Source organism: Arachis ipaensis, chromosome B05 (genome assembly GCF_000816755.2).
Source record: "Arachis ipaensis cultivar K30076 chromosome B05, Araip1.1, whole genome shotgun sequence".
Lineage (NCBI taxonomy): Eukaryota > Viridiplantae > Streptophyta > Magnoliopsida > Fabales > Fabaceae > Arachis > Arachis ipaensis.
In genome coordinates, this window is record NC_029789.2 from 142,154,855 (window position 1) to 142,175,283 (window position 20,429).

Genomic DNA, 20,429 nt, shown 5'->3' on the forward strand with positions numbered 1-20,429 from the left:
AGACAAATAAAAAAATATATAAATAATTATATTTTTAATAAAAAATATATATTAAGCTTCTTGAAGATAAAAAGAAGGAATATTTTCGATAAAATAACCAAAAAAAATACATGCAAGAAAAAATAAACCATACATGTGATTTTGACACCGAAAGAAAAAAAAAATCATATATGAAAATTATGGTTGATAAATGTAGGGCATTATTGTCCAAATCTAACGTTAACCATGGTCTCCCTTTTTCCATTCACAATTTTCTTTTTTCTTTTTAATATCCATGACATGCTTTATATATACCATACACATTTTCCAACATGAACTTGCATTGTTGAACACCCTCTTAGAGCACCAAAGACATGAACACTTCAATTCAAGCTTAGTCTTTGACTAAAACACAGCCACCCCATTATTTTCTTTTCAAAGAATTCAGCAGCAAAATTGTTTCTTTTTTATTAATTTTAAAAGGGTCCTTTTGAGTTGCCAAAAGGGTAAACCTTGGTTCAACCTTACGCTAGTTTCATGTAACATATATATATGTGTATGTATAAAGCTATAAACATGTGTTTCTGTTTCTCTGATATATATATGTTTATGGTTTTGGTTTGTTGAAGCTGGATTGGAGCATAGCGAGAGTGAAGAGTAGAATAAGAACAAGGTTGTTGCATCCAACATCATCATCTTCGATGCCGTTTAACATATATCATGACAAACATGGATTGCCAAGAATTATTTTAACTGAACCTAAAGGTTCTTCAGCTGAGGTTGTTTTTCTTCTTCTTCTTTTTCTGTTTTCTTATTCATGATTTAATCATAAAATATGTAAACTGCATATTGAAATGAATCCTGAATACATTCTCTTGTATGAGTTTTCTAGGAACAATTTTTATTATCAAATTCTGAAATAAGATATAGAAGTTTTTAAGTTGGAAATAGTTTTTTGATACTTTGGAAGTGTGAACTTAATTAATAATCATTTTTAGAATTTTTGTATCCAAACAATTGTTTTTTTTTTTACTTTTTTATTATTCCTTATTCTGTTTTCTGAAGATGCTACCATGGATTTAACAAAATTGATCTGATGTTAGAAGCTTCAACTTCAAATTTCAGCAGAAACCAATTGTTGTGAATTGATGTGTTTTTCAGGTGCTTCTGTACGGAGGACAAGTTGTTTCTTGGAAGAATGAAAGGAAGGAAGAGCTACTTTTTATGAGCAGCAAGGTAAAGAAGAAAAATAAATAAATAAATAAATAAATTCTCCTACTTTCTTTTACTAACAACCATAGTGGTGTGTGTCTGAGAATAAGATTCTTTCCACTTTTGAAATCCAATGCATTACAGCAATCTTAACAACAATAAACATTAATTTTTCCATTGAAAATACATAATTATTAAGAGTTTAATTTTGATGTACTGATCGTGTAAAGCGTTTTACACAGTCGTGTAATCAGATCCATTCTTTTGGATAACTATTTACGCAGTCAGTGTGAAAGGTAGTTATTTTTATTGATGTGACGTTAATTCTACTGACAATGCATCAAAATTAAATTCAATCATTAATTAGTACTTGAAGTTAAACTCAAGTTCTTTCTCAAATCCAAGATCAACTCTCTTAAATGAGGGTTCGAAAGTTCCATGTGCTTGTTTGAATTTTTGTTTTTCCATTCAATAGGAGAAATTTATAAACATACTTAATGTAATTTATGGGGATTTATTTCTACTAATCAGGGAAATTGGAAACAGCCTAAAGCAATCAGAGGAGGCATATCATCATGCTTTCTAAGGGTTAGTTTATTTAACACTTTTTTCATCATACAAAACTTGAAACATAATCTTAACTTCTTTTATAGTTGCTTCTTTAAGTCCTAAAGTTTTCGAATTTTCAGTTTGGTGATCTTGGTTCACTTGAACAATATGGATTCACAAGAAACAGAATGTGGTCATTGGATAGAGACCCTTCACCTTTACCACCATCAGACAATCAATCATCAGTTGACTTGATACTCAAGTCAACCGGAGTTGACTTGAAGACGCCTCGCAGGTAATCATTGATTCAATCCAAATTCTGCATACAGCATAGTACTGAATTATCTCTTAAAAAAAAATACTTGTCAATTAATCACAAAAGTAGCGAATTGCTTGCCGAAATAGACTGCTTACATGTAAATTTTTCGCAGTTTTGAGTTCCGGCTTCGCATCTGTATCAGTCCTGGAAAGTTGATTCTGATCCCAAGAGTCAGAAACACTGATAACAAAGCATTCTCATTCACATTTGCACTATGCAACTATTTATCAGTATCAGATATCAGGTATGCAAAAGTTTATAGAAATGATTGTTGCTATGAATCAAATTGATTAGTTTGTAACATGTTTCTTAATTAAGTGACTAAGAAAAGTTAAATGAATGGTGCAATTTTGCAGTGAAGTGAGAATTGAGGGATTGGAGACACTTGATTACTTTGACAATCTGATGAACAGATCAAGGTTCACAGAACAAGCAGATGCAATTACATTTGATGGAGAGGTATGAATATATTAAATTGAATTTTGATATTTTCATTCAATTGGTTTGAGGTTACAACTCACATCATAAGCATAAATTTTTTGTATAGAAAGACATCTCTTTTTTTTTTTTTTAATTAATTGATTTGAATTTCATAAATTTCTAATAATTGTGTTACCTTGTAGATTGACAGGGTGTACTTGCGCAGCCCTTCAAAAATTGCAATCATAGACCATGAGAAGAAGAGAACTTTTGTACTTCAGAAGAATGCAATGCCTGATGCAGGTTGTTGATAGTTAAAAGTTCATACAAATTTCTACATCATTTAACTACTTATTACTTGTCATCTTAAATTTTTAAATACGGATTTAATCTGTATGCACCATCTGTGTAAAATTTCTTAGGGTAAAGTATATTTTTGTTCTTAAAGTTTACTAAAAGTTTTAAAAATACTCCTAAGTTTTATTTTGTTTCAATTTTATTCCAAAAGTTTTTTATCTGTATCAAATATACCCTTGACGGCTAATTTTTCAAAAAACTTAGGACCAATTCAGCAACAATTTTACAAGAACCAACCATCAACACAAGTAAATTAGAGATAGTTGCATGCATTATTACTAGATTAGTCCTAAATTTTTTGAAAATTTAGCTGTCATGGATATGTTTGATGCAAATTGAAACAAAATAAAATTTGAAAGTATTTTTGAAATATTTGACAAATTTCAAAGACAAAAAATATACTTTACCCAATTTCATATTACAAGAACCGATATGACAGTGTAAAACTATTTGACAATATCAATTGGTGCATATTATCTTGTTATGGCTCACTTAACACCTTGTTATATATACTTATATTGGTGCAGTTGTATGGAATCCATGGGACAGAAAAGGCAAGACTCTACCTGATTTAGGAGTTGATGATTACAAGTTCATGATATGTATGAACTCTGCAGCCATTGAGAACCCTATTGTCTTGAAGCCTTCTGAAGAGTGGAAAGGGTATCAAGAGATCTCTACTGTTTCATCTAGCTACTGCAGTGGACAATTAGACCCTCTTAAGGTTCTTTATGGCCTTCACTGATCTAGTTTTAATGCAAGTCAAAATGCTCATTTTTATTTACATGGTCTCTAGGATCCTAATTAGGTGTACATAAATTAGAAAGTGCATGAATATCATTATATCATGCTGAGGCCACAACAAATAATGAGCCTGAGTTTTATCAGCATCATTAAACATTATTAATTATAATTATTCAGTTCTACTGTGTAATAACTGAGAGATGTCATTGACAATTGTTAAGAGTACTATCCATTTTTGTTATGTCAGTTTTGTATTCAATTTGTGAACTTGAATCTTTTCTTGTTTTGATTCAATCTATAAGAATTTATTTCTCATAATATCACAATGTCAGAGATATAATCATATGTTATCTCTTCCTATTGGCTTAAGTTTTTGGAAGAAGTTGTATCATGACACACAGTAATCTCATAACAAGTAATGATAAATCAAACAGAAACAAGGAGTTCTTTGCATAATAAAGTAGAACCCCCAAAAGGGAAAAAGGGAAAAGTATTAACAAGTTTTTTCATTCTGAACCATATGAAAAAGAAAGGCTGGAGAAACGACTAAATAATAAATAACATAATTTTCATAGATATACAATAACAAGAGAGTCCTCATCTAAAATATCAACAGAATACAAATACTGAACTTTAAATTATTTCTCCAAATTTGATTCGCCAATACTAAAAAGGGAGAAATAAAGAGAATGATATTGCAAAAACACCAGCAAGAAACAGGGTCCTGAAGAAATCATAACAGATTCAACCATGGAATATATCTTCTGCTCCATTCTCAACAAATTGTGTTAGACTGTACAATTCAACATGAAATGTGTAACACGAAGCTAGCAGGGCGTAGTTGAAATATATTATTCGGCATCATCATCATCATCATCATCATCTTCGTCTTCTTCACCGGCCCCTGCCTCGTCGCCAATGCCTTCAAGTAGTTTATCAACATCCTCCCCCAACTCGAGCAATCTAGCAGTAAGTCTTTCCACCTTGCTTTGTTCTTGGCCAAGGCATACAAGCAGATCATTCAGCTCTCCCTCACTCTCCTTCTGAGCTTCTTCCCTTGCTTCGGCTTTTATTGCTTCCACATCTGGGAATGTTGAGGGCCCTCCTTTCCTAAGTGCTTTCAACTCATTCTCCATTTGAATGTTGGATTGCTCAAGACTATTGTAGGCGTCGGATAGACTCCTTAGATCAGCTTCTGTCTTTCCGGCTAAATTCCGGTACATTTCTGCCTCTGATTCAACTTTAGCCTTTTCTGCCTGAAGGTTCACCAACCTTTGAGATGCTTCTTGGAGTTCTCTCCGGAGTTTCTCCATTTGGACTCTTTCTGAGGCCCCACTTACTCTTTGGTCAGACTCTAAACTTCTGCTACCTCCACTAGTCTTAGCCAGATCCTCAGCCAAAGTGGCATTTCGAACAAGGAGATCCTGGAATAATGATCAATGATCATACAAAGAACCACAACATCAGATACATATTAAGAATAGTCAAATGATGAATTTCACATTGATGTTTGTTGGACCACACTGGCAACTATAGTTTATGTATTTCCTATTCTTGTAATGCCCTCTATCAAATTCACGTAATAAAATAGTCCACCATTAAATCCTCATCCAAGTATCCAACTAAGTGATACATTAAGATTCTGAGCCTGCAGTATTAATTTCTTATCATTAGGGATTTACAGAGACGAAACCATCAGAAACAATCTCAGTTAACAACTTGTTAAACATGTAGTAATGTAGTTGACCGTAGCGCATCCTAGCAAAGACTTTGCAAAATAATCTTATCAGATGCATAACATTAAACCAACACTAGTCTCACTTTAAGAAAAATGGTAATGCCAGTTAGAATCACACAAGTAAAATTATCTTACATTTGACGGTTGATTTTAGCACACAAGGAACAAACTCGGGACTTTAAGGATATTATAGAAGGAAAAGATAAGTACAAACAATACCTGTATCTCAGAGCACTGCTTCTCAACAAAAGTTTTCAGCCTCTTTACATACTCGCCGTCACTTTCCCCACTTTTCTGCTCTAATTCTGCTGGAACTACCGCCACCTTGATTTTTGGTTGGCTATAAACATCCACAATCTGCTCTCTAATATCTGCCTCCAGTTTTTTGACAAAATTCACAAAGTAAGAATCCAAGACAGAAGAAAGAATTGGATGATCAGGAGATTTCTTTTCAGACAAATCATTTTCATCTACATCTTCAATATCTGCCATGCTGGCTGCTGAAGATCTAGCGAATGATTTACGGGTCATAGATGATTCCACACTGGCAAAAGCAAAGCTCTTCTTCATCTCGTCAAATTTTAGGAAGTATGAACTGAGCCCAACTTTCTGACTTATTGCATCAACAATGGCATATGCATCTTTTCCGTTATCAGTGGATTTATTATAGATAACACATTCACCCAAGACCACTGTTGCAAATCCCCTTATACACACTGTTTCTGACAAATTTGATACGAGCTCAAGAAGATAAGTTAGGTGGGGGCGAGCATCTAGGAAGCACTGTACTGCACTTGGACAGTCTGCTAGCCAGGTAATCAGTAATTTCAAGATAATGACTTCTGTATAAGAGTTTTCTGATGTACTAGACTTTCCATCTTTGCCTTTCATGGAAGAAGCAAGGGCAGAATATTTCACCATTCGATGCAGTAGTGGCTCTGGAGCTCCTAAAGATTGCATGGGTGGCTCTATTTCAATTCGTAAAACCTGCAACTTTTCTCATAAGATTTCTCTAAACACAACCAAAGTTTCTGTTTTTATGGATAATCTAACAACCAAAAAAGGTACAGCAGAAATAGGTGTATAAGCAGCAACTTCTATTCAACTACTAGAAGGAGAAGCTGCAAAGAGAGAGACAAAAGACAAAGACTTAAATAAATAAAAGAGGATATATTAGTGGCAGCAGCATGATTAGCTCTATGGTAATATAATAAACTATTTTAACTTCTCACTTTTTTATAAGTTAGGGCGTGCATAACAAACAAAAAAATTTACAAGTAATACCCAAATTGGTCCCTAACAATTTTTGTATTGGATAAATTAGTTCCTAACAAAAGAATTCGAGAAATTGATCCCTGATTTTTTTTAATATTAGACAAATTAGTCCCTAACAAAATAAATAGACAAATTAGCTAGTCCCTAACAAAATAAATAGACAAATTAGTCCCTTGTCTTTTAAAAGTTCAGACAATTTAATTCCCAAATTAGAAAAATTAAGGATGACTTTGTCTATTTTTAAAATTATTCGGGACTAATTTGTCCTATTATTTTATCAAGGACTAATTTGGCTAATATTCTAAAAAATCCGGCACCAATTTATCAAATTTTTTTACAAGGGACTAATTTGTCCGATACAAAATCACTAGGAATCAATTAGGGGATTATTCAAAAATCATACATCTTTTGGTTTATTAGTATAATTAATTTTCCAGTTGACCAATCCAGTTATCTTCTACACCTATATATAAAGAGAATTGGGGTACTTGATTTGGTCTCGGAGGCCTTTCTCTTAAATAATAAATAAATAAATAAATAAAATTTCTTCTTCCAAGATTTCGACTCAAGACCATTGGTTATGATAAAATCTTTGGTCATTGAGCTAAAAATAAAGCATTTATAGAGAACATGGACTCTGATCATACCTCGACCACAATTAGTACTAGAATAAAGCTAAGCATACAATGAGATAGGGAATTATTGCATACCCTTTCCTTGCAAGGGAGATTGTCCTTCAATATATGAGATAGAACACTTGCAGCTCTGCAACAAATCTACATTATTGACACAATGTTATCCATATGGTTTTTGCTCAGAAAGTAAAAAAAATCAAGAAAATCAATTTCCATTGTACAAGATCAAAACCAAAAACTATAGTTCACTGAATTGCCACCCAATATCATCATTTTCTAATATTAATATTACATACCTCAAGATCACCACTGTTTTCACCCAAAGTGAGACCATGTAATAGCATGCTGAAATGGAAACAATTAACAGTATTAAACTGATTGAGAGAAGCATACAAACAAATTGTGACTATTCTGGATTTATAAATGAACAAGGCTTTGTTATATCAAACAAATTTAGTTTTCATATCTACAAAATATAATGAATCTATCTGTAAGATTTTGATAAAATGATTATAAGCAATTTTCAACATAAGTTAATCCAAAAACAAACTAAGTGCGGTCCTAAAGCATCAACAACAAAGCAAACCTTCCAAAAGACATATTGATATCTTCTTCAAGGGTTGCATGACTCATGGAATATGGCTGTGGAATTAGAGTAGAAGCCAGCATTGATTGCCCATCGGAGTTTTTATATAAGCTCTTCAAAGTCCAATGAAGTTCACTTGACCAAAAATCACAAAAAGCACTTTTCAACACTTGGCATAAACAAAAGGTGATAAATTATACAAATCTGAAGGAATTGGTAATGGAAAGACATAATGTCTTAAAATAGCTTGGGAACATATTGTTTTATAAATTTTTATCCAAATAATAATAATAATAATAATAATAATAATAATAATATTGACTCGTAAACAAAACTAGCTCATCATAATTAGAAAACAAAACAGGTAAGCTCTCTGCAAGACTCATTTAACTAAACTCCTATTATCTATCCCAAAAGAAAAATATTTGTATGCACAAAGACTTGAGGAAATCTAAATTTGGAAGCTCCAAGTAGAGACCATAACCATGGGTTAGTATGCTTCATCATGAAGCACATAAAACAAATTTACTTAACTTTCTGACAGTATTAATATATCACCTGTACAACAACTCCACCATCTGAATTTCCCTCCTCTCTTATGATACTGAAAATCTTCTCAAATGCACCTTCAAAGACGACAATCTTTTGAATCTCCTATAATCATTAAATAAATTTAAATAAGACAAACACTCTATCATCCAACACAATAAATATAAAAAATACTAGTAGAACAAAAAGTTTACCTCAGCTTCACGCGTCAAGTGAGTAAGAAGCAATAAGGCCTCGTTCCTTATTACCTGGAGGTAAACTTTCATTATTATATTTCAAGCTTTCTTTCAAAATGAGGATCAATAGGCAACCCATATTAGAATATTCCAATTTCCATAGGTAAATACTTTTACAGAGTACCAGATTATCACCAACATAGTTATTGAAATTTTACCAGCCAACATAAATACGAAGGGTTAAACAAGTATATATTGTGTAGCCATATGAGAAAATACAACAATTAAGTTTGAAAAAGTTACTGAGAAGACTGCGGAGCTTTCAAGTCTTGTACCTCGCGATCCATGAGCATATCCATTAGCCGTGTTATTCCACGAGGGATGGTCAATATAGCTTCCTGCAACCTGAAGAGGAATCCAGCAAGTGTCTTTACTGAGAAAAATGATTTAACAATTTCAGGAACTAATCCAAATAGAATCTATGATACTAATACCTCTGTGGAGAATTAGTGAGAAGGGCAGTCAGCAGTTGCAAAGTATAGTACCGCACATAGAAATCATCTTCTTCCTGTCAAAGTACCCCAAAGGAAAAATGACGAAAACGATATAATGATTATCTATATGCAATATAAGCCTAGAAGTCAAGCAAAATTCTTGCGACATAATTGAAAATGCATCCTATGATTAGAAGGAAATTCTTACCAACAGACTTAGAAGGAGAGAGATACTGTCTGCTTCTCTAGAAAGTAAATCAGTGTTCATCAAGGCTGGCTGAACTTCATTACTTGACCCTTTTCCATGATTAATGGGAGTCAGTGCACTTACTAGAGTTTCCAGGGCACCACGAACCTTCATGGACAATTCGATGTAATCTTAACTAATAAACTATTCGGACTTGATACTAGAAGCAAATGGTAGAAATACATGAGAGGGAATTCACATCCGAGAGGGGGAAAAAAAACTAGAAAAAAAAAGAAAAAAAAGAAACACAACCATAGAAGGGTTGAAAGAGAAATAAAGAAATGCAGCAATGAATTCTCACTCAATAATCATAAACAAACACAATAACATATAACAAAGCCTATGCCCTATGAGGCTATACACATCATTAAACGAGATTAACAAAAGCAACATATGACACGGTGAAGTAAGTTGAGTAATGCATCAGTATCTCAAATATAAAACGGGGGAAATATACTGAGGAAAGTTTATCATTCCCCAAAGGAAAAAGTAAATAAGTTCACTGGATAAGCTCAAAGCCAAAATTGGGAAATTGCTTTAGGGATGACAGAATGTAAAATATGACCATTATACTGATTCAGCATATTGCGTAGTCCTAGAGAGAAGATGGTATTGAGTTCTAGATTTAGCATGGTGAACTGGACTATGAATCTCATATTAAGCAGTCGAAAAACAAGCTCAGAAATTTCACATTCTAGTTTTTTTATTTCTTATTTCCCTTATTTTGTCTAATAACTAATGGTGAACTTGAGGATCAGGGCCCAGGCTTTGAGCAATACAAAGATAAGGAAGAAAAGTTTGTCACCATTTCAACATCTTCATGCTCTTCCTTTAAGACGCTAAGCTTTACAGGAAAGCCTGCAAAGAAGCATTAATCATCAAAATAAAAAAATAAATAAAAGGAAAACAGAACAAAACAATTCGTTTAAGTATACCCATGGCGCCAAATGCTAACTGGGAAGCCTGATTTTCGGAGACAACAGCCTGAAGCTCAATAATAGCATTTCTTCTATCATCTGCTAGTTTACCATTGCTTATCCGGTCAAGCAACCGCTCAACATAGCTACAAGATAAATACCAAGCACGTAGCATTAAGTATTAGGAACTCATTAATGTAGTAAGATTAAGCAACAGATTATTCAAAATAAAAATAAATAAATAAGTAGTATCTGGATAATTGAAAACGATGAAATAGAGTAAAGGGAAACTAAATACAACACAAAAGATTTAAAGAAAACTAGTTAAGCAGAGTGAATTTCTCACTTAACATTCAGTCAAATGACCAATCCACAATGCGCTTAAACAACATTCGTATAGCAAAGCAAGAACATCGAACATTCTTGAGGACCCATTACTTTATAAGTTTATAGCATATGCAATCAGAAAAAAGAAAAAGGTAGGAACTGACTACACTTGAAGAAAACTTCCAATTGCAATAACATTTAAGAACTAGTTTACCTATCTGCATCTGAAGAACTCTCGTTGCCGAAAACAAGCCCAACAACCCCCTGCAGCAATTCAAATTAATCGAATTAAACAACTAATTAATTTCTAAACAAGCACAAATTCACCATAAACTCAGAGCTAACCCACTATTAAAAAAAATGCACAGATATAACTTCTCAAAAACTATATTTTTTTCTTCTTTCTTTTTATTTTGTTACAAAAATACAAACAAAAAATTGAAATTGAGCTGAAGTATTACCTTGTAACCGGACCTTAAATCCATCTTCATGGATCACAGAGTTCACCAGAAACTAATTCAATACACAATGATGATTGAGGATTTATCAGAACCCTAGAAGAATTGGATTTTGTAATGAGAATGATCGGTGCATGAAAGAAAGGTACCGATCGTAGGAAAATCGAGAGCTTCCTTTGACACAATGACGCTCGCTCCTGTTTTTTATTTATTTTAATTTTAATAAAATTTTTATTTTTTGTTTTGGTTTTGACCATAAGCAGCAACAGCTTGGAGTTTGAGTGTGTTAATGCCTCACTTGTTTTCGCAGATTTGCATGTCTGTCACCTCAACCATTATGATTTATGAATGTACAATGGGCCTAACTGAAACACCAAAAAGCCCATATCCTCATTTTTGGTAGTTGCAAAAGCCCATTTCATATCTACTACATTGGGCTGGTAGGAAGATCCAGGTTCTAAAAAAAGGCAGAATCAACCTAATGGGCTCACCTGAAATTTTTGTGATAAATGGATAAGAAAAAATAAATTCGTTGGAGAAAACACGAAAATACCAGTTAAAGAAGTAACTGACCAAACAAGCACGGGTTTCATTGCGTTATTAATGTGATCATTTACCAAAAAAATTGTTGTGTCGTCATATAGTGTTTGAATCACCGATGATCAAATGATCAGTCGGCTTAAGTAAATTTCGGAATTTAATTTCTGCTTTCTAATTTTTATTTTTTTTTAGCAAAGATAGGAGACTCCAACCCGCAACTTCTTCCATCAAAATGATTCATGGAGTAAGGAAAAAATTATTCACTTAGTTCAACATGCTGCTCGCGATTTCTCTAAGGTTGTTACCAACCAAAAACATATTATTCCTTCCTCTTTGCAATATAACTGGGAACCACCTCCAATGAATGCCTGTAAAGTGAACTGCGATGCAAGCGTTTTTGAAAATGGGCAATTAGCGGGCTTTGGATGTATTATTAGAGACAGCATGGGAATTTGGATGAAAGGTTGTTCTGCCAGTATACCTCTTTCTAGTGTTCTCTCTTGTGAGTTTCATGCTATTTGGAGAGGGCTTGTTATGGCTTGGGATTGCGAGTGTAAAGAGGTCATATGTGAAACTGATAATCTTGATGCATTTCTTCTTGTTTCGCGAGGCACAACCAGCATGATTACGAATGACTCTGATCTGTTTGGCAAAATCAAAGAGATGCTTCAGCGCAATTGGACAGCTACTTTAGTGCTCATCCAGCGTACAGCAAACAGAGCGGCTGATTTAATAGCTAAGACTGCTGCTTTAAACAAGCTGGTGTACCTAGAGTGGTTATAACCCCCTAATAATTTAGACATTATTATTAGAGAGGAGTGCTACTCTTTCTTTTAGGTGTTTTTTCTTTGTGTTATGTTCAATCACCAAAAAAAAACTTCTTAATTGAATATGAAGAGACTATATTATTTAAATTATTACTCATCGACAATTTTTACTTTCTATTTATAATAACGTAATAGTCAGTGATAAATTTTTAATAGAGTTTATGTTTGCCGTCTAACATACAAAATATATATTTAGTGTCTTGCTAAACAATTTGAACATAGATGTTAGATACAAAATACGATATTTTTTCTTTAAATATTTTTAAATTCTATTACTTTGAATACTTATCACCTTTTTGTACTAACAACTTTCTCCTTAATAGCGGTGAAACTGGTTTTTAATGATAGGCATATTCATAATTCTTTATTAATATCTTAGCAATAAAACAGACATCATGCATTTATATATAAGCACCACTTAAATAAAGATCCCAAAAATAACTTTATGGTAAAGATATTTACATGGTAAAATCTAAATCATACATTCTAAAGCCACATTTTTCATTTAAAATCATAAAATTTCAAAGAAATAAGGAAAAAGAGAATCCCAAAGAAGAAAAACTTCAAAATATAATTAACATAATAGAATTAAAAGTAAAACCACCACTGAAATTATAAATATTGAAGAAAAATTAGAAGAAGTTACAATGCTTTTTAAACAATTAAAAATTGTTCAAGAAAATAATATTATGGAACAGGGATTTTAAATAGAAGAAGAATTAGTAAATTCTGAAAATATAGAAAATGAAGAACACATCCTAGATTATTCAAGTGACGAAGAACCAACAATTCCAATACAAGTAAAAAATGAAGCTGGAACATCTAAGGATAATCAATCTCAATTTAAATGGGAAACAGGTTTTGATAATTATGCTTTTAAAAAAGGGTTTATAAATAAAGATTCAAAATATACAAAAATACCATCAAAATACGTTCCTAAAATCCAGGAAATGGAAGGAGAAAGAATGCTCGATTTAGACTGTAAAAAGAATGAAAAAGAATTTTTCGAAAACTGGTTGAATTCGTTCTTATTAGAAGCCTTTACTAATCCAAAACTTAGTGAATTGTCTGGAAGAGATATTTGGAATTACATAGGGTTTCATACTAAAGGAACCGTAAGAGATTATATGGCATCAATAGAAAACCAAATAATAGAAGAATTAGCAACAAAAACAACAGCTTATGATAAGATATTACATATAATGATGATTCTATATAAAGAATTTTTTGGAAAAAATATTATAGATTATAGACAAGAAGTTTATAATAAAGAATATTAAGAAGCAAAAAATCATTTAGCTAATATTCAGATATATGATTTATGTAATGTGGAGTCTTATATATGTGAATATAGAATACATTATTATAAATTAAAAGAAGAAGATAAAGAGCATCATCTTAGTATGTATATAACAAAACTTCCATATCCTCCTAATGAATTTATAATGGGAAGATTTATAAGAGAAATAAATAGAGGGACAATTGAAAATAATTTTGGTGGAGCAACCTCTGCAATAAGAGAGGAAATAAAAGAACGCTGTATGCAAGAAGCGACTCAAAAAAGATTTGCAAATATAATTAGAATTTGTTGTCAGGATAATGAAGAGATACCCCAAAAATATGGTCTTAATAAAAATTTTCAAAGAAAAAGAAAATATCAATTTAGAAAAAGAAAATACTATCCAAACCGGAGAAAAAAAGAGGTATTTTAGAAAAAGAAATAACAATAAAAACAAAAGACAAAAAAATGACTATTGCCCAAATAAAAAAAAAAATTGTAAGTGTTGGTATTGCTAAGAAGAAGGACACTATGCAAATGAATGTCCAAAAAAGAAGGATAAAAAGGATCTTACCAAACAAATAGAAATTGCTAAATCTTGTTTCATGGAACCATTAGAAGAATCTGATGATAACTTAGACTATATTTTTGAATATGTCTCAGAAACAGACTCAAAGACTGAGTAATAATGCCACATTTATTACTATAAAAATAACAGAAAAGTTTATAAATGCTTTCATAGATATTGGAGCAACACAATGCTTTTCTAGTACAAATATAAAACTTGATTGGAAAAAATTAAAGAAACCATTAAGAGTTAGAATAGCTGACAAATCAATACATAAAATTGACCAAAAAGCAGAGATGGCTGAAATATTTATTCAAAATTATAGGTTCATTGTTCCATCTATATATATGTTAGATTCTGGAATGGATTTTATCATAGGAAATAACTTTTTAAAGCTATATCATCCATTCATTCAAGAATTAACATATATAGTTTTAAAAGCTCCACACGATTCTTCAATAAATCAAAAATCAAAACGTATATAAATACCAACTACTACTATAGATAAAATCTTAAAATTTAAAATATTTTCTATATTAGAAATATGTTATTTAAATTTATACTTTCAGATAAATATTCCAAAAAATAATCTTGAAATAAAGATAGAAGAACTTTTGGATAAAATTTATGCTGAAAATCCTTTAGATATTAAAAATACAAATAAAGAATTAGTAAGCATTCAATTAAAAGATCCTACAAAAGAGATAAATGTTCCAAATAAAATTCCTTATTCCGCAAGAGATAGAGAAGAGTTCTCATTAGAATGTAAAGATCTTTTGGAAAAATGAATTATAAGATTAAGTAAAAGTCCTCATGCGGCTCCAGCCTTTTATGTCGAAAACAATAATGAAATTAAAAGGGGAAAACGAAGAATGGTAATTAATTATAAGAAGATGAATGAAGCAACTATTGGTGATGCTCATAAACTTCCAAGAAAAGATTCTATTTTAGAGAAAATCAAAGGAGCAACTTGGTTTTCATCTCTTGATGCAAAATCAGGATATTGGCAACTTCGTTTAGACGAAGAAACAAAGAAATTAACTGCTTTTACTTGCCCAACAAAAGAATCAACAAGTGTGTTGCTCTATGAATGGAATGTATTACCATTCGGATTAAAACAAGCCTCAGGTATTTATCAAAGATTTATGGAAGAAAATCTAAAAGAGTTAAATGAATTTGTTTTAGTTTACATTGATGATATACTAATTTTTACAAAACAGGATAAAGAAGATCATCTTCAAAAATTATTAATAGTTTTAGAAAGATGTAAAGAAAAAAGATTAGTTCTTAACAAAAAGAAAGCAAGAATAGCAAAACAAGAAAGAGAGTTTATTGGATTAATTCTATCTACTCAAGGAAAGTTAAAACTTCAACCAAATATTTTAGAAAAAGTAAATTTATTTCCTAATAAAATAGAATATAGAAAACAATTACAAAGATTTTTAGGGTGTATAAATTATATTTCTGACCAAGGATTTTTAAAGAATATAACAGAATACACTAAAAGCTTATTTCTAAAAATAAGTACTAAAAAATAATGGAAATGGGAAGAAAAAGATAGTATGCAAATTCAAAGAGTTAAAGAATTATATGAAAAACTTTCAGAACCTTATATTCCAGAAGAAAACGACTACTTAATAGTGGAAACAGATACTTCAGACATAACCTGGTCAGAATGTCTAAAAGTTAAGAAAGCTATAAAAGGTTTGGAACAAGAAAAAGAATCACTAGATTCTAAATATTTCCCAAAAGAATTACTTTGCAGGTATATTTCAGGGACTTTTACTCCAACAGAACAGAGATATACTACTCATGAAAAGGAAACTCTAGTAGCAATTAAATCTCTTAAGAAATAGAAAATTAATTTACTACCCAGAGAATTTACATTAAGGACAGATTCAAGTTACTTAACAGGTTTCATACGATATAATTTAAAAGTTAATTATAATCATGGACGATTGGTAAGATGGCAATTATTTTTGTTACAATATCCAATAAAGATTGAATATATTAAGGGTGACAAAAATGTTATTGCAGATACATTAACAAGAGAATGGAATTCGTCTACAACGCATTAGATCAAGAAATTCAAAAATATGAGCAAGAACTCGAAAAATGCAAGCATTGTCAGCAAATAAGGACACAAATCCAATCCCTCAAGAAGGCTATTGAAGCAATGAAATCAACACAACAAGCAAAACCATCAGAGTTTAGCCAGCTAAGCATGGTTGACAAATCAGGTGAAGAAAAAATTTCAGAAAATAAAACAATTGCTGAAATTATTAAAAAATCTACCCAAGATAAAAAATATTATGTAATTTATAATGGCCCCATGAAAGGAGTATATGATGCCTGGGAAAAAGCAGCACCATTCACACATCAATCAAGGATAATTCATAAAGGAGGATTTTTAACACTGGAAGAGGCAAAGGAATCCTTCAGGGAATATGAAGCTCTTCATCCAGAGCAAACCCTAAAAAGAGCAGATAAAGCTCCAATTCAAACCCAAAGAACAGGAATAATAAGAAACATTCCTACAAGGGCTGAAATCAAGGAAAAGAAAAGGGTCTGTAGATCAAATCTCAGAGAAATCCTTAATATAGTCCTGAATTGGACTAAAGAAAAAAGGGCAATTTTGGGATATTATCTTATTGCCAAAGAACAGCTAACAAAGCTGGTTATCTTTCCAGATGCTTCTCCATCTGACACTTATCAGTTTTTCCAGTATGGATTAATTGATACAATTTTCATTTTTAATGATCTAAAAATTATTAGTGAGTTTTCTGCAGGATTCGTTGATGCAGTAAAGAGATTTAAAAATATGATTGACAATGTAAATCCAAGGGATGTATCCCTAAAATTTACAAACAGTCAACCTATTTTTAATGAAGAAGAAGAATGCTTGGTTCCAGCACACCAAGTAATATTCATGTCCGTCTTCCCAGGAAATTTTCAACCAATTGATCAAATTCAAGATTTAACAATTTACAATCATGAAGGAAGACTAGCCAGCACATTAGCAAGGGTCTTTGAAAAAACTCAAAAAATAACAAAGGAATCTCACACAATGATTAATTATAAAAGTAGAAATACTCTACTCGTGTCCAGCAAAAGAAATAAAATTGAAGAAAGAGAGATGAGACTCTTGGTGGAATTTGAATCAGCATTTTACAACTTATCTGGACTTTTAGAAAAGCTCCCTGAAGGGATAAAGAGGAATCTCTGCTATTTGATAAAAGATAGAGAAGACCACAAGTGCCAGCTATGTGCCTCAGAAATATCTGAAGAAAGCAATAATGAAACGGAATCAACCCACATGGTAAAAGAAGAGGACAATACATCTGAAGCCCACATGATCAAAGAAGAGGACAGTGCATCTGAAGCATCCCTCAACATTATTGTATAATGACGTAAGCGCTTAGGTCATAAAGCACCAATAATGTAGCTGGTGCAAGATAACAAACAATGACGTAAGCAATGACGTCATACGAAGGGTAAGGATGAGAATTGTCCATCAGACCCAACTATTATAAATAGGTTGCTTAGGCGATTGAAGAAGGCATCAGAAAACAGAAAGCAGAAGGCTAAGAGTACTCATATGCTAGGAAAGCAAGGAGGAAGCTGCCGAGGCGATTCTGTAGTCTGACAAAGAATTCCCTTAGGAAAAAAATAGTTCTAAACTCCCCTCTGGAGTTAGTATCTACAATCTTCCCTCTGGAGATAAAAACACCTTATGTAAAATATACTAAATAAAGGAAGTTTTTCTCCAAAAAGGTACATCTTCATCCTAGTCTTTTAGTTATGAATTATTTAGAAAGTTTAGAATTAACGGAAGAATCTAATTATTATAGATTAACTGCTTTATTAGATAATGAAAAACAGGCTGTTCTAAAAACAGAATTAAATCTCAAATCAAATGAAAATTTTAATAAACAAAGATTGAGAAAATTAAGGATCAACAAAAAAGATTTAAAATTGGATGGATTCATATTAGTACCATACAAGTCTTAATCAAATCTACATATATGAAAGGAATTAATTCACCAATAAGTTTATAAATCTGTGACAAAAGAATTATTGATGACCCAATAGATCAAATAATTGGAATTGTTCATAGAAATTTGGCAAACGTAAATGTTAAATTCAATGCCCATCTTGGATATGCTATACCTTTATCAACTGAAAATCTAGGAAGATCTATAAGTTTGGCCTATAAATTTCACAGAAAGAATCTAATGGAACAAGATGATGAACCATTTTCAATTACATATGCAATAAATTATGCTCTAACAAATAGCCATCATAGTATAATATATAAAAACAGAGAAAGAATTTATGTCGATGAATTATTTCAGAAAATTGTAAAAACAGAAATACTAAAATATAAAGCTATTAAAAACCCAGTTCTATTATTAAAAGAACCATAAGGGAAATTGGTTTCATCGAATTTTCAAATAAGAGAATCTAAAATTAATAGCCCTTTAAGTTTATCTAAGTTAAAAATTAAAGAAGAAAATTATGAAATAAAAGAATTAACAAAAAAGGTCGAAAAATTAAATGAAACCCTAAATACTAAATTATGACAATAAATAAAGAAGAAATATATGTAACTTATCAAGATACGAAACAAGAGCTCTTTGAAAGAGAAAATCGTTTGAATTATTTACAGTTTTCTGAAATAAATCAAAGAGCATTTGAAGCTCTAGAAGTAATCCATAACAAGTTGAAAAGAGAAGTTGAAGAGCTAGAAAAATTAATAGAATCTCTAGAAAATATTGATGAATCGATGATAGAGTTTGCAGAAATTCTAAGATAAATAATGAAGCATAAAAAGATTGAAAACCCAGAAAATAAAATAAAAAGGAAAAGAGCGAGAAAATTAAAAAGTAAAATAGAGGAGTATAAAAGAGAATTAAATAATCTTCAGATCGAAATTGATGATCTTATAATAAAAAAGATAGAATTAAGAATAAATATAAACAAGTTGGAATTAAATTTAAAAAATTTATAAATGCCTGGAAAACCATATTATGACTTAAAAGAATTAAAGCTGTTAAAAGAAAAAATGGAAAATGAAGTTGAAAAATTAGAAAGATATTTAGAAATAAGAGAAAGTGTAGAAATAAAAAAAGTTTTTGAGGATTTGAGAAATTATATTAAAGAAAAAGACAAACAGATAAAAGATGAAATTTCGAAAAAGAAATTAAAAGAAAGGTCGAAATTGAAAAATTGGTATCCGAGCCAAGTTAACGATTAAGGATAACACTTTCTCTTTAAGCAACACTTTTAGTGATACGCTTTTAAAACAATATCAACCACAAAATAGAAAACGTTTTTACAAAAAGTTAAAATTGGCAACTTTACCGAAGCATCCCCTTTATATATATATGCATGATGTTATACAGTTTTCTAATAAACAAGTAAAATCTCATTGTATAGTTTTACAGTTTTCTAAATAGAATTGTAGGTTTAATTTTAAAGTTTACTCTCTTTGTAATATTATCTGTTCGTGATTTCTTCTATAAGGCTGGCTATTCAATTTTAATAAACAAAATTTTGTTAACCTAACAAAATAAAAGGGATTAAGAGAGGGAGAGAAATAAGTTCTTTTCATTGTTGGAGAGAATGAAAAATCCTCTTAGAAAATATTTGTTGAGTTATTACACCTTATATACTATGTACTTTTTATGTACTTTCACTAAAAAATAATTACAATGGTAAACCTATTATTGATAAAGAAATAATCTAGGTAACACCCTCCCGCAAGCTAGAATTGTGTAAATCTAACAATCCTAACTTGGAAACATTAGCAAGAAAAGGACCCGGTGGCAGAACTTTGGTAAGAAAATCAGCAAGTTGATCCTTGGAACGAACTGGCATAAGATGAATGAGACCAGACAAATGCTTTTCACGAACAATGTGGCAGTCCACTTCAATATGTTTAGTTCTTTCATGAAAGATGGGATTATTGGCAATGTGAATGGCTGACTGGTTGTCACAGAATAGAGTGATAGACTTTTGAAGCGGCAAGCCAATGAAATCCATTAAGAAAGATAACCAACTAACTTCACAAGTGGTAACAGCAAGAGACCTATATTCAGCTTCTGCAGAGGACTTGGCAACTGTGTACTTCCGCTTGTAAATGTGAATTCCAGAGTTAGAGCGTGCTACTTCCATTCCCAAGAAGTATTTGAGATCACCAAGATCCTTTATTTTGAATTTGTCATCCAAAT

General features: G+C 31.4%; 2 protein-coding genes across 2 annotated transcripts; one reads left to right on the top strand and one right to left on the bottom strand.

Moving 5' to 3' along the window:
* On the top strand, positions 266-3,847 carry LOC107644548 (putative glucose-6-phosphate 1-epimerase). Its single transcript, XM_016348432.2, has 9 exons — positions 266-485; positions 609-758; positions 1,141-1,215; positions 1,723-1,779; positions 1,881-2,035; positions 2,172-2,303; positions 2,416-2,518; positions 2,683-2,782; positions 3,364-3,847. Exons 2-9 carry the CDS (start codon positions 681-683, stop codon positions 3,579-3,581), a joined length of 918 nt encoding a protein of 305 aa, XP_016203918.1. The 5' UTR covers positions 266-485; positions 609-680; the 3' UTR covers positions 3,582-3,847.
* Positions 4,104-11,285, bottom strand: LOC107641374 (golgin candidate 6). Its single transcript, XM_021124028.1, has 14 exons — positions 10,986-11,285; positions 10,739-10,788; positions 10,216-10,343; positions 10,086-10,138; positions 9,242-9,388; positions 9,034-9,107; positions 8,875-8,944; positions 8,558-8,611; positions 8,364-8,468; positions 7,815-7,927; positions 7,525-7,573; positions 7,304-7,369; positions 5,538-6,305; positions 4,104-5,004 (listed from the first exon to the last, which is right to left on the bottom strand). Exons 1-14 carry the CDS (start codon positions 11,013-11,015, stop codon positions 4,432-4,434), a joined length of 2,280 nt encoding a protein of 759 aa, XP_020979687.1. The 5' UTR covers positions 11,016-11,285; the 3' UTR covers positions 4,104-4,431.

Excerpts from the sequence above, each read along its gene's own strand:
- LOC107644548 (XM_016348432.2), top strand. The coding sequence starts at position 681 with ATGCCGTTTAACATATATCATGACAAACATGGATTGCCAAGAATTATT. Across the intron at positions 2,036-2,171 it reads GACTTGAAGACGCCTCGCAG|TTTTGAGTTCCGGCTTCGCA; the intron begins GTAATCATTGAT and ends AATTTTTCGCAG. Across the intron at positions 2,783-3,363 it reads GAATGCAATGCCTGATGCAG|TTGTATGGAATCCATGGGAC; the intron begins GTTGTTGATAGT and ends ATATTGGTGCAG.
- LOC107641374 (XM_021124028.1), bottom strand. The coding sequence starts at position 11,015 with ATGAAGATGGATTTAAGGTCCGGTTACAAG. Across the intron at positions 8,612-8,874 it reads ATATGCTCATGGATCGCGAG|GTAATAAGGAACGAGGCCTT; the intron begins GTACAAGACTTG and ends GTTTACCTCCAG. Across the intron at positions 7,928-8,363 it reads TTGTTGTACAGGTGATATAT|AGCTTATATAAAAACTCCGA; the intron begins TAATACTGTCAG and ends TGGACTTTGAAG.